Genomic DNA, 15,406 nt, shown 5'->3' with positions numbered 1-15,406 from the left:
TTTTTAAGTTGAGGCACCACATCATGGTTCAAGGTTAAAGGCTCCCACAGAACTTCGTTTCCACAGCTACAGATTTATGAAGCTTACTGAATGTATTGTCTTTCTCAATTCTTATATAGCCTAATGTAAAATGTTGTGAGTGTAAATGTTTTACAAACTCTGGTACCTTATTCCAATCTATTCTCCCCCCGCAAACATATAAAACTAGGATGAAGCATTTTATAAAGGGTAAAAACGTCACTTTAATAAAATGTATGAGCTTTGTGTGGTTTGCTCAGGTCCACAGGTGTGGAATGAGATGAACACTATAAAAATGTTTATCTGTGTCTGTTTTCAAAAAGAGTTTAAGGTAGCACTTCTAAAATATGTTAAAGCCTGAATACCCTAAACAGCTGGGGACTTCTGAACTAGTGACTCTACTCTGAGATCCATTTAAATTGGATTACTTCCACCAGCCTTATGTCTGTATTCATTGTTTCTTACCTATTTAATCAATGTTCAGACGGATGAAAAACAGGTCTTGGGACCATCCAGTGGTTTCTTAGGGTTAGGCTTTAGCTTTCATCATTGATTAGTCTTAGATGTTTTGTAGCTCGGGAATACCATCATACATGCAGTTTTCAAATCTAGACGTGTTAGTAAACGTTTTGGGGTTTTGTTAAGTTACTCATGGAATTTATGTGAATGGACATGAGCTAATATCAGTCAGTAAAGTCATTTTTAATTGGTAAAGATGATGATCACCCCTAGTAAAGACGTGAAGCCTGCTACATCCACATTTCGTACATTCGTCTTTGATAATAAGAAAGCATGAACACTTTTATTTGCCTCAGAGTTTGCATATTTGAAAGACCTTGTCATTTTTTTAATTTACACACTCATTTTGTGAGACAAATGTACAGTCTGGTTTGATGCTCAGTACCATATAGTATCAGCAAATGTGAAAGATTTCACTATCTGGAATAAGCCGTACCACACTGGTGTTAAATTACAATTAGCTTTTGGGCTGATCAGTGTAAATGTAAGACAATTACTGCAATTACGTAAAGACATGTTTGAGAATTTAAAGTCACACTTCACCACGTTGATCCGTGTTTGGAGATACGGCTGCTCAATACACAGTTTGCCGGCAGTGTTAGACATGGGTGCTGGTTGCTATTTATAGAACCAGGGGTCTAGACCAGCTCTGCCGCTGTGTGGAGAGAGAGGATGGTGGGTGGCATGAGGTGATATTACTCTTTGGGGGATGGGGATGTCTGTTTGAACATCAGGCTTGTGTGCATAAAGGTTGTGTCTGTGTGGAGGAGAGAAAGCAATACAACAGAAGAAGGGAAAGGGGGAGGAGGTGGATGGAGAGCGGAGTTGATGTAATGCAGCCTCTGGCAGCCATAACGCAGGTCCTTTGCAGCAGGTCAACAGTTGCTGCTCGGCTGACTGTTTCTAAATGTACATCTTGGTTGCCTCAACAGAATTAATTTACATTCAGTAATTCCTTTGTACTTGTTTTCCCTTGTTAATGTTTGGGCTGTTTTTGAATTGGGACTGACTGGTAACCTATGCTTGTAAACCGCTACCTAATCAGACTTTAAAATGGATACTGGATAGATAGATGATGGAAGTAGGGGCGAACCTGGTCACACACACACATACATTCTATCACGATATGTACAAATACACACAATAAAAGGAGGGAGAAAAATTGCTTTATGGCTTTGGCCTTGAAATATACATGAGCAGCTCTGAGATTCACCAGAGTAAATGTGCTTCTCATTCATCTCCTGGCTCTCTTGTATGTATATGTGGGGAGGGGCTCTCCTGTATCCCAGCAACAGTGCACCATAGTTGGGCTAGAGAAGCTAAAGTGGCTGGTAGCACGACCTGGAGGGTGAATGTGTGTGTATCTTTATAAGATTCTTCATTGTAGTGGATATGTCCGTGTTTCTCCACAATGTGTGTGCATGGCCATTACATAAGAATGATTTTGTGTATGAGTGACCCACTTTTTTCTCTTCTTGTAGTGTCAATCATTGAGGTTATTGGGTGGGATCATAAAGATCCCCTTTTTGTCTGTCAGTTTGAAACGTGAGCGACAGTATCATCTGCAGTTCTATTTGCTGCCATGGGCTCAAACATTTATTGCCTAACAACTGAGATGAACACTTGACCTTCCTCTTTGCCATCCTCAATAAATGGGGGTGATGGGAAAAGCAAGTAATTCTTAAGGATAGGGTGAAGGCGTGTGTCAGTGCCCATTCTACAAACTTTGTCCTACCTACTTTTGAACCCTTGTCACTTTTGGCATCCAACAACCTGTTTCATGCAAGAGCACATTACATCATAGAAGAGAATTACAGTAGAATCTCAAATGTTTTTATTAAGAAAAGTTTTGTCCTTATATTGAGGAATATATTGTTATTTGAAGGACCACTGGTGAAAGAGAAACAGAACAACAAACATTACAATTTTTGCAATACAATCTAATCATGTTCAAAACAGTACACGGGGGAATAAAATGAAACATTACAAATATATTAAGAATGAGGCAAGGCTTTTCAAATCCATATTGACTGACTGTTACTTCATTGTAGATGTGCTCAATCAAAACTTCAGGTTCCATCGACTGTGCGATGCTAGGTTTTCTGTTTATATCTCTTGCATAAAAGGTTATCTATATTGTTTACTACTACATTTGTATGCAAGGCACTCATTGACTCGTGTATCTGATGGTTGGGGATGGTTGGTATGTTACAGCAGTGTAGATATTTGTAAATAATGACATATTATAAACACTTAGCACGTGTAGACTTACACAGAGAAGCTCTTGTTTACCAAAAATGAATGAGTGGACAATATGTGCAAAGCTTGCACATGTACAACACAGACTCACACTCTTCCCTGTGGTTACAGTGGGTGTTGTTCCTCGTTTTCCTCTGTTGAGTCTGATCACCACTGAGTTACTTCATTCTGTGTTTTATAACCATTTAATTCCTCTACAGACTCTTATATTATCTTTCCAAATTCACGCCCCTACAGTAATAATGAGCACAAACCCCCTCCTACAACAATTCAGGCAGCCAGACAGAGGTGTTTGTGCTGGTGATGAGGTGATGGGGTCTGGCAACAAAGAGTGTTATACTATAAACAAACAAACCACTGATGACTTCATTGTGTGTTCAGGAATGAAGGTTTATTATTAACCAAGTTCTTTTAAGAATTTTACAGATGAATTGTCGTATCCCTTCAAATATCCATCCATGATTGGCCTCTGGGAACGAATGGGATTTTTTCTTTCCAGTGCGCAGTCAGAAGCTTTCATACAACTAATGCTGAACATATTTAGTGCCTACAAGGGTGTAAGATACTGTTACTTGCAGTAGTAAGCCACATCTGTTATTTTCCTGAAAGGCCCTGCACACCAACACTAGTGTTTTCAGTTGTTGCTGATTGGACCTCTGCTCAGGTTGAAGGTGAGCGGTGCTTTGCTGTGGATTACATGATTACATGAGTCAAATAACTCTCTCATTCACCTGTTCACTATTCCTTCTATAACAGACACTCAGCAGTTACAGAGGTTACAGAGATTTCAGGCACTGAATCATAATCATTGTGGGAGTGTAAAAATCCTTATTTCAGGATTAAAAAAAAAAAAAAGTTGTCAAGATGACTATATTAGTTTTGATACAATGCTTTGCAACAGCACAGTAAAAAAAAAAAGGAATATGATATTAAATAGTTTTTTAAAAAAGTAAACCAACATTTGATATTTATGAAGTATTTATTCTTACCTGTAGCACTGTTGAAGTGCTTCAAACAGCAATTTCTGACACTGCAGTTTGCTGGAAAACAGTATTATTGTTTTAACATTTCCATTCAACACTAATGATGTCCATGTCTTTACATCCCTACAGAGCAGACAACTGTAAGAGGCACTGCTGGGAAATTTAACATGACTAATGGCGGACAGCTGCAGTGCATCTCAGAGTGGGAGTGTGAGGGACTTTGTCATTTTGCCTAGTCAGGCGCAATGATGTTGAGGCTAGTTCACTCTCAATTCAATCCAGATGCAACATAAACAGAGGCTGCACTTTCTTTGCTAATTACACAGTGGGAAGTCTCCATGTTTTATTAATAGAGGAATGTTTACCTTGTAAGGTTTTGAAGTTTTGGAATTTCAATAAGCTTTCAGTTCATTGAAATTCGGATGCATCTTTTAAGTGTTCTGCATTCATAAATGAGTACATATTGAAATGATGTGCAAATACAACACATAGAATGACAACAACAACAACAATATGTATTGATGTATTTGTTGTTCCTAATCATATTTTGTTGTTGCAGCACTAGCAGTTGACTGGAGTTGTAAACACATTGAATCTACTGTTTAAAAAAATAAGCTTTAGTAAGATAGGAGACAGTAACTGCAGTAAACATAATAAAATGTCACCAGAAAAAGTATTTTCATTTCCACCCATAAAAGCCCTCTGTTTATTTGTGGCCTCGTTTCAGAGTAAAGTGGATACAAATATGCGCTATCAGTTATAAAAACTATTCTGACAATTAAAAACACCCCATGCACTTTCCTTGATATGATTAGTTATCTTTAACAATTAAATCATAAAATAATGACATTTCAGAGGATTTAGTTGTCTATTTTTAACAGAATTAAAGGTCACAATTTTACAAAATAGACATTTAGCTTTTCAAAATGATAAATCTTCAACTGGATTTACCACACAGTACCATGCCATATGGACAGATAAAATCATTTAATTACCATATGGTCCTTGAATGTTTTTATTGTTTAATAGAATATTGTTCTGTATTTTTTTCCCTTGCAGACGGTGCGTCATGGATTCCCTTACCAGCCTACTGCTTTGGCTTTTGACCCCGTGCAGAAGATCCTGGCCATTGGCTCCAGAACAGGTGGCATACGGATGTATCCTTTATCCCTCATCTGCTCACATCCTCACTTTCTGCTGTCTGGAGACACTAGAAAACTATACATACATAAATACAGAGTTATGCATTTACAGTAAATGCATTACCTGGCCTTTGCCACTATACATTACAAAAAACAATGACACATAATCTGTCACTGTAAACATTAAATGAGTTCATTATGTTGTACGCTACTTTTTTGACAAATTAAGAAGTATTTTCAAGAAATATTTGATATATAATATATTATATTATAATATTTTGATGGTCTTTATTAGGCAGTTAATCTCAAGGTATTATTTGAATATATTTTAATTTAAAAACAAAAATACACATACCACTCAATACACTATCTAAAAGAAAACATATACTGCATGATACACATACTACAGATGCACATTATTTGTAAATGGTAGTAACACTGATACTTGTCTGAAAAACCATAACCTAGTAGTATCAAGAGAAATTACAACAGTGTATCTATTCCCACACAAACCTGTGGCGCTGCTACAGTGTGTCTCCAGTCGGGGCCTCCCCCCCCGCCCCCTAATTCTCATCCCGCTCTCAGCCCTGTCATTTCATGTTGCTCGACTGTCATGTTGCAGGCTCAGAACTGTCCATCCAACAGCCCATCCCCTGGGTCATCCGGTCACAGGGATGGGAGAGGACATGTGAGTGCAACCCAGGTAGGAGATTACACCCTCATAAATACCCAGGGTTCCCAGTATGCCTCTAGGGAACGAAGGGCAAAGGCAGCAAACAATTATCGATGCTGCTGCAGCTGTGCAGCTTGTCCTACTGGGGTAATAAATGGACAGACAGGGTGATTTCTCTGCCGAAAGAAACAGAGGAATAAGTAATAGTGGCGGAGGGAAATGTGACATTGTCTGAATATTATAGTATGAGGGAAGGAAATGGAGAAGCGAAGGGCAAAGGTGCACAGTGGTGGTTAAAGACATAGGGAATAGCTGATGATAGGAGACAAAATGTGACTTGATTGCATCATAAGCTCAGCCAAATACAGATATGTGATATCCTTTTGCTTCTCCCTCCCTCCTTATCCCGCCCTTTTCTTAGTATCTCTCTAATGAATGCCTGTCTGTAAAGCAAGGGAGATTTCACCTGGATGGAAGCCCTTGAGTGACTTATCGTTTGTATTGGCATGCTGCGCACACCTTCCCCTGTTCCCATATGGCCTGTCACTGACACTCTCTCTCTCAATTTTGCTGTTTCTCGCTCTGCCTCATCCTCCATCGCCTTCTGTCTAGAGGACCTCTTTTTCTCCCTTATTTCTTGTTTTATTTATTCAATTCAACCTTCCTCTGTCCTTCACACCCTGTCTGAATATTCTATCCTTTTTACCCAAACCTTTTAATGCCCACCCGTCTTCTTCTTCGCTTTGTTTTTTCTTCTGTTGCTTTACTAATGTTACTCCTCTTTATGTTCCCTCCTTTGTAGCTGTGTGTGTAGTAGCCATTGCAGGAATTTCTCTTGCTCCATTATGTTTTTCATTATTTCATCGTAAAATACTCAGTCCTGCTTTTTGCTATTCTGCATTGGCACTATGTTAGTGCTGCACACCAACCAACCACGGATATTTCACCACTACACCAGAATTTCATTTTTCTCACCCAGTCTCTCCTGGGTGGAGCAACGTGTAAAACCAAGCAATTTAAAGCCAGCACCCTGTCTGTTTCACTTCTGCATGTCTGCTGTGACTGACCCGATACCATAGTCGCAGCCTTCTACTGTAGCAACACATCATGACAGTAAGACATATTTTGTTCCTTTATAAAGCTATTCTGATCTCTGAAGGACTAAGTTCAGAGAGTCATTACTATGGACACGAGTCACCATCTTGTTTAGTTGCATTGATGTAAACAGGCAGGTTCAAGAATGTTGCAGAACGGCGCTTTACAAATAGTTGTAAGTTCCAACTCGTCTCGTAATGAATCCTTGGTCTGAACTGGGTTTAGGATTTAAGTGCTGAAAGGATATTGCAAGCTCATGATGATCACATTGAGTAGATCATAAGTTTAGGAAAGGCTCATGCCTGTGATAGTTTATATTTACCATTCACATGATGGAAAACAGAACAATATTTGGGTTTGTATGTTTAGAAGCATTAGTATTTTTAATAACACTGAAATAGTTTATGTTTTGCATTTAGAGCAAACAGGTTGACAGACTTTTGCAAAATAGTATTGCTGCATAAACAGCACAATTATCAAGTGGGTGTGTATTTGCAAAAGGTGGCTCTTTTGTACTTTGCTTTATCTGAGAATAGATTTTGAAAGTTGGAGCAAAGCACTGTCAAGAATTCTGTAAATATAGGGATTGCTAAAATCATATCTGGCAATTATCACATGGGCCTTTCAAAGGCAAAAAAAAGGTTATAGGAGTTAGAGGAAGGGAGAAAGACATAAAGGTAGCATTAAATTACTGAGGAGGAGGAAGGCAACAGGTTATATTGTGGAGGAGAGAGTAATGTGATAAAAGGTCACAGCAAAAAGTAGTTAAAGATTCGAGTGTGGGCAGTAAAACATCTGCTGTATAGAAATGGTGGCTTTTAAATCACAGGGCATATAGTGGTCAACAACTGTCAGCCATGGATGAGTCAGTTGGGATGTTATTGAGGTCAAACAGTATCTCCAGCTCAGACAAGCTTGCTGGGGGTTTAGTCCAATCAGTTGGGGACCTCAGAGCCAATCAAGGGCTCCTCTATTTTACTTGCCCACAGGTTTGTCCTGCCCATTAGTTAACAGCCGTTGTGAATGCCTAGTAGGTGCATCTTACTAACTGAATAGCACAGCCTTTATGTTGGACTTAAAGGTTATGTGGACGCTGGGTGTGAAAATGACCTCTACTGTTTTAAAAAGAAATTGCTGCTGCCTAAAAATCCCAACAAGCCACATGACATCATAGACTATTTACTTACCCACTTATGCCATATACAGTCCCAGTATGTTGTTGGTTGAAAGAGAGAGAATATTGCAAGAATGAGAGTTTCAGTGATCATCAGACCTTTTGTTTGAAAAACAAATACACTTATGTGGCATTAGCCATGCCAATTTATCACCAAATACATTAGGATTCAGCACATAACAATGTTCTCTATGGCTAAAACTGCCCTGTTGCATTTTAGAAATGAAGTTATTAGAAACATCTTACAAATGGAAATCTTGCTGCAAAGACACTAAGGTGTGGACTTTTGATTCTCTCACACAATATCTGTTTTCTGTCTTCACGTGTGGCTCTTTCTTCCTACACATTTTTTCCTCATACATATTGGTTAGCAATCACATAATCCTGTGTAAAATTATTTGTAGTATTCTATGTTATTTTTATTTCCTTACTGTCAAATCACTCTTGTTCAAATTGCCTCCTATGTCCAATCATTAGGATTTTGCAATGGCTGAACCTTAAACTCTCTATAGTGATCAAGAAACACTAAGGATACATGAGCATACTGACCAGTGCGACAATCTGCATTTACAGTGTTTTGTTTTGGACAATGTTATTAATACCTGCAGTGTGTCACATCGGTGTCACATATTTAAAGTAATCAGCTGAGGCAACCACAGTAGGACTGGTCCTGCTCCGGTGAATGGTGCATAGTGACAATGTCATCAGGGCTGGCGCAGTGGGTTGGCAATGAGGCTCTCTGCAGTGGGCTCTGAGGACACTCCTCCCCCTGCCTTGGGCTCGATTACCAAAATATGCTGAGATTTGGTTTATTGAGAGCAAATAGAGCAGAGAAAGAGCATGGCTTGTGCTTGTGTTTGTGTCTATTTCTCTACTTAGTGTGCATCCACGTGTGCCGTCTACCTGTGTCAATATTGTGTGCTTCTCTGTGCACAGTTATATACGTGAGAGTGTGCACATGTGTTTCTCTCTCATCAGCGTTGGTTTGTGTGTCAGTGCAGTGAAAGTGGATATGGTTTCAGTAAGGGTTCAGGTGATAGAATTGCCCAGAGACTGATTGACAGTCAATTCTCATAACAGTCAATCAGATCAGAGAAAAGGAGAACAGGAATAAGGAGAGAGAGAGAAATTGAAAAGACTGGTGGGAAGGAGGATGAGGACGGACATACTCATATTTATATCAACAGCTTGTTTATAACACTTGGGACAGCTGACTTTGATCCATGCATCTCTTAAACAGTGATATTGTGCAAGTCTTTTCCAGATTCTTGTTGAGACATTACATCAGTTGGTGACAGGTCAAGATTATTGTTTATCCATCCACTTTTACTAGAATTGTATTGTGCTGAGATCTTGTCACATGTCAGTGTTTCATTTTCAAAATTGGTCATGATTCCAAGCAAATTTTGATTAAAAAACTAACATAAGTTATTTAAGTGCATTTTTCTCATAATGAGATTTTGAATGTATAACAGCAGAACACAGAGCAAATCAGTATCAGAAAATTACTCTTACTGTTACGGAATACTGAGAGACTGATGACACTCAATGTCTGTCTCAATATACGCCCAGTTGCCAGTTTATTAAGTAAAGTGGCAAAATGCCCATAAAGACGAGTCACCAGCAGAAAACGCTTTCTACAGAAACTGAATATTATAATCCTCATGAAGGTAGAATTATTGCAGGGCTGTTGTATTAAGCTGCAATAGTTTTAACTAGTGTATGTGTACTAAATAAACTGGCTAATAGGCGTGAATAATACTGAAACATCATACTGTAAGCTGTGTTAAATGTCATTGATTCTGTCTCTGGATGAGGTATCAACACTGAGTCAATCAATAGACTTGACTAAAGCTTTTATGGCATGTCCTCCTCTATCAACTCAAAAAGCTGCCAAGCCCTGTCCTGGCCCTGCCAGAAATTCGTTGATAGTGCTGAGTAATTGAGATAAGTTTGCCAGTGTTGACAATAGTGTTCTGCTTGTTGCTAGGTAAGAAGGTGACTGCAGCTTTACTTTTGGGGACAAATCTCTCATCAGCAGCCATATGTTTTTCAGTGACCAACAGCAAGTGATTAGTAAACCCAATTTGGCCAGTGGAGCGTGAGCAGGCAGTGGGAAGAGGTCACTCTGTGTAAGCACACAGATACTGTCTCTAACTAGACTCTAATTAATCACACACTCTTACAGTGTGTGTGACAGGACAGCTTTGCAGTACCAGGTAGACAAACAATACCATCAGATAGCCATCAATGCCCAGAGCCTTACTCGGATGCTACCCAGATCAATAGTAATGTCTGGATTTGCACACATAATGCTTGATTTACATAATTTCTGTCACCACTGTTACTGTTTCCAAACTCGAGCTCATTATCAACACACCCGCTGTCATGGATATGATCACATGCACACATAGTCATGACACACAAAGTCCTGCCTAGTGACTCACTTGGTCTTGATTGAATTACACGTAATAGGATTTGCAGCCCTCTATTTGTAAACTAGTGTAATGGCAGTTTTTACTGGCGCCAAGGGTGAGCAAGCAAAAGTGCTGCTCTGATAGTGGGACGGAAGAGGGATGAAGCAGCAATATTAAGCTACTCTTATCCACTTTATCCTTACTTTACCCTTGTAGGGTGCACTATAATAGAATTAATGGCTCTACCCTGCAGTTTACCCCTGTATTAAAAAGAAGAGTAATATCAGTATTTATTATGTAGCGGGATTAAGTATAGCAAAGTATTTTATTTAAATCATAGTATCATTGTTACATCAAGGCAATTTGGATTATCACTGGTTAATTATTAGTTAGTTATTGACTGGTTTATTGACCAGCTCTATTTTTGATTAATTGATTAATCCTGATTAAAACTGATTGTTGATACTGTCAGAAAATAACAAATGCCCATTGCAATTTTCCAAAGATTTAGGCAACATCTTCAGATTATTATTTTTTGAAATGATAAATGAAAACAATACAATGATTACATGTTTGCTTAAGAAAATTAGGTGCTGGATTACATGTTTCTTAGAAACTGTTGCCTCACATTATTTATTTCATTTCTAGCCTGCATAACCTTTTTTTATTCCATGTGTATACCCAAAAGCAGATGTTTACTGTTGCATGTTTACTCGTAACTATGGAGACTTCATCCACACAGTGACATCCAGAGTTTGTAACATGAGAAGCGAGCCCCCTCCCCTTGGCTGAGTGAGAGGATGCATGGGGGCTGCGCAATCTCTGCACAAATAGAGACTGACACTGTGAGAGACTCCTGCTCCATGAGGAGCACCACAAGGAGCCAAAGAAACCAGATTTTTTTTTTTTTTTACCTGTCTCATGACTTACTGTCAGGATATAGTGACGGTTTGAGCAAATATTACCAAAAGCTGTTTTTAAATACATTACTTATGGAACCTTTAAATCAGAGTGAATGCAGTTTCATACCTCCCCACATCCTCTGTTTGACACCAGATTATTACCAAATTTAAGTTTGACACCAGATTATGTAAGAATCTTAATAATTTGGCCACATAATTGTTTTCCTCACCTTGATCATTCTCTCTTCTACACCATGAAAATAAATAAATAAATAATAACACACACACACACACACACACACACACACACACACACACACACACACACACACACACACACACACACACACACACACACACACACACACACACAAAGTTAGGGATATTCGACTTTCAGGTGAAATATATGGAAAATGTAAAAAGTGAATGCTACAGTGATATTATATCATGAAAGTAGGGCATTTAAGTAGAAGCATGCACTGGTAATTTTATTCATCTTAAACAATTTATTGAAAGAAAATCTAACAACAGTGGTAGGTATACCACAACAAAACATGTTCAGTGTCTCAATAAATTGGGATGTGGCCAAAGGACGTCCACTCCTCTCCTTTCTGTGACTCTTCCAGTCTCTCTGTATCACTGTTACAACCTCCTGATGACACTCTGTGACCCTCTAAGCTCAGTGAACACCTCCGTCTGAGGACTTCCTGTTTGAAGCCTCCAGTGTTGAGGTGCTGCTGATCAATTGTTAGGTGTCGTCTTGGTCTCATGATGTCAGAATGTGAACAGCATGATGAGGAGGACTGTTTAAATACCAATTCTAACTGAAGTGTAAATACACACATATATAAAAAATGTATCTATAAACCTCTTGTCTATTGTTTTACATCACATGCCCTTCATAACATGAGCAGGTAGTAACTGGAGGTTTACTGCTGTTGTTTCAGTGCCATGTTGTGTTAACATACATTTCCTAATGAGCTGAATCTGAAGCTGGCAACTGTGGTGTCTTAGTGGTCTGTTTGTCTTTTTTGTCCCTACCTCTTTTAATTAGTCTTCATCGTCCCTCAGGGTTCCATTAACACTGGCATTTCTGGTTTGGCTGGAAGACCACTGATTTTCTTACTGCTCCCTTCCTTCCTGATAATGATCTCATCCCATTGAGAGGGGGAAGGAAACACCCATCCCGTTGGTCTCTGTCACGATGACAGCCTATTATCACTTTTTTTATGCCCCATAGGCTGTAGAGTTCCAGTTTTAAAAAAGAGGAAGCAAGGAAGACAGGGGAGGTATCTGGAAGAAATTTCTACCTGTTTTTCTCCTCTCACCTGTCCTTCCTGTCTTTGTTGGTTGCTCATCCTGCCTTCCATCATATCTTGTCTCTCTTCTTCATCTTCTACTCATTTCCTCCTCCCCTACACCTATTTTTCTTAAGGTCATCCCCCTCTCTTTCTGTCTGTTTGTCCTCATAATCTTTACTGACATAAAAAATCCATCTATTTTCTCTAACCCTCCCCCCTTTATCTTTGTTATCCTCACTTCTCTGTTTTTATAGAATGACGGCAGTCTTGCAGGTATGCAATAATACAGTTCACTTGTCTTGGCCACGAGGGGTACATCTAATCTCATGCACAATCTTGCATACCCATGCACACAGAAACACACCTATACACACACATTTTTTAATTTCAAAAATGAGTTTCTAAAACCATAAGCTTAGTGTTCGTTCACAGTGTTTCCTGTGCTGCTGCCTCCTTCCTGGCATTTTGAATAAACTTTTTGAGTGAGTTTTTTGTGACACTAGATGGCAAAGAAAATGAGCAAAGTGTTGTTTGTGGATGAACAGGTGCACTCCCTTGTTGTTTTGTGCCTTAATGCAGCGTCTCAGATTTACTCCTAAATATGACCTAGTGGTACACAGTGTCACAGCCAGTGCCTGAGGTTGGCAGATCTTCTCCATGATGGTCACTCTTTTTCAGTATACCAAAATCTCACAATTACAAGGTTAAGATGTATTAATGCTACGCAATTTTGAAATAGCTGTGGGAGGGAGGGGAGTACATGGAAACTCCACACAGAAAGACCCCAGGTTCAAACCTGGATTTGAACTTACCTGTGCTCTGTTAAAATCAGTTAGGATGGACCCAAATGCAGACACAAATGAGTAAAGCTTAATGAAATCCTCATTGTAGGGAAATTGTATGTAGCGGATGGTGATGGGTTGAGGTGAGGCAGTGGAAGAGGAGGTAATGGGATGATGGTGGATGGCTGGTTGGAGGTAGAGCTGGTGAGGCAGGCAGGCTGGGAAACCAGAGGCAATGGCCCACTGTGGTTGCTTGATCTAGCAATGAGTGGATGGAGAGCAGGCATAGATGTTCTGTTGAGTTGATAAGTTGATGGAAGACAGCTGTGCAGACTTGACAGGTGGAGTGCATGAAGAGTAATCAGGAGGGAGCCACACCCACACGACAGACAGACAGACAGACAGGAGGAGAAAAACACAGGAATGAAAGGAAAATACAGCCAGGCTATGACATGCTCTCAATCTGAAATGGTTGCAATAATTATTTACAACCTCCTCATCTTTTTCTTAATCCTTATTCTCCTTGCTAGTCTTTGCTCTTTGGTCCACTGTTCATTTTCCTAGGTATGAAAAGGCAGCTGAAGAATGAAAGGTCAGCTGCCTATTAATAGCAGCAACGAGAATTTTCTGGCAAATGCCACTGGTATACATTCAGTTCATAAACTGCCAAATGATATACTGCAACATGTTGACAGTATGACAGCAGATGCACTGAGTCTTACCAATTATTTGTGGAGAAAAGCATCAAGCAGTTAGCCTACTTGTGACTTGTTTCTGAAACATGGCTGCTGAGACATTATCTCATCAGCCCTCTGGCTCATGAGAGTGTGTATACTCACATGTGTCCAAACATAAACAAACAGTGAAAGTTTACTGATGATTGGAATGTGGAATGTACTGTACTTTTGAGCTAAGAGGAACTTGAAATGGAACCAAAAGGAAATGTACAAGGGGGCATGTAGCCTCTGTGTCGGTGTGCCTGCATATGTTTGTGTGTGCACATGTGTCCATGAATATATTTGAGCCTTTAATAGCCTACCATAACAGGTGGGTGTCTCAGAGAAAGAGAGAGACAAAGAGATGAAGGTATCACTGAAGCTGAAGGTCAAATATGTATAGCTGTACTGTTGTGCAGCACAAGGTGCAACACAAATCACAGCTCTGCGCCAGGAAAGTGGCATTTTCATGGTGTGTGTGCACGTTTCACCATGCTGTATGAAGGCATTCCCCTTTCAGCTGATTAACAGCAGGTCTGTGATCCATCTGCAGTCTCTAATTGGAGTGAGGCACGTTGTGAAGATGCAATTATGCACACCAGATCCACTGGCTAAATGTGTACGACTAGCACCACTCTGTTGCAAAATACCCACACATACATCTTTGCTCTTGTCCACATCATTCTACAGTTCCTTATGCAGTATAAGTCAACAGAGAGAGAGAAACTCCTGCCTATCCTTTCTAGCTGTTCTGAACAGCATTAGGCATAATTGCGTCATATGGCGAAAACGCCACACTTGTTAAGCTCTTTTGGCAGGCATTTATAGTCTTGCATTCATTTGTTAACGGTTCCCAAAGCTGTTTGACCATCTGACATGCACTTGTGTTAGTATAATTGCGCCTTAAATGCGCCTTGTGCCTCTGGTAACAAAAATACCAAAAGTGCACTTCCATGACCTCGGCGCAATATACTATATGCAGCTCACCAGACTGTGCTTCATATTCTATGACTAGATGTACAAAAATGGAAGTTGACAACTGTCATTAGCTTCTCTTCTGCCCCCAATATAGGTTCTTTTTGATGAACGTAATCCATTTAAAATTATATCCACCCTGTAAACCCTAAGGATGCTAATTTTTAAGCTGCCTTAGTTTTAATTACACAGTGCATGTTTAATGTGGACTGTATTCATGTTCTGGTATTTAGCCACTATGTCTTCTAATCATCTTCATTAGTCTGATTTTATGTTCATACAGTTCGATTTGTGTAGACATTTCTCTTGCACTATCACATTTTCCCACATTTATATTTTAGTGGGAAGTATGCAAATTAAGACAAGGTCTGACTGGATGGTGTTATTATTGCAAATCGCAAAGAAATTCTGTGAATGCAATTAGCTGTGCTGCGAATTCAATGGTACATG

The 15,406-nt window shown here is 39.4% G+C and overlaps 1 protein-coding gene across 1 annotated transcript in view; it reads left to right on the top strand.

Moving 5' to 3' along the window:
* stxbp5l (syntaxin binding protein 5L) overlaps window positions 1–15,406 on the top strand; it is a 115,596-nt gene that overhangs the window by 12,563 nt on the left and 87,627 nt on the right. Inside the window, exon 2 of the mRNA XM_070838039.1 lies at window positions 4,839–4,936. Coding sequence (XP_070694140.1) covers window positions 4,839–4,936 — 98 coding nt within the window. The remainder of the gene's footprint in view (window positions 1–4,838; window positions 4,937–15,406) is intronic.

Source organism: Pempheris klunzingeri, chromosome 10 (genome assembly GCF_042242105.1).
Source record: "Pempheris klunzingeri isolate RE-2024b chromosome 10, fPemKlu1.hap1, whole genome shotgun sequence".
Classification (NCBI taxonomy): Eukaryota; Metazoa; Chordata; class Actinopteri; order Acropomatiformes; family Pempheridae; genus Pempheris; species Pempheris klunzingeri.
The sequence above is the reverse complement of the archived record's forward strand: the minus strand, read 5'-3'. Positions and strand labels throughout refer to the sequence as shown.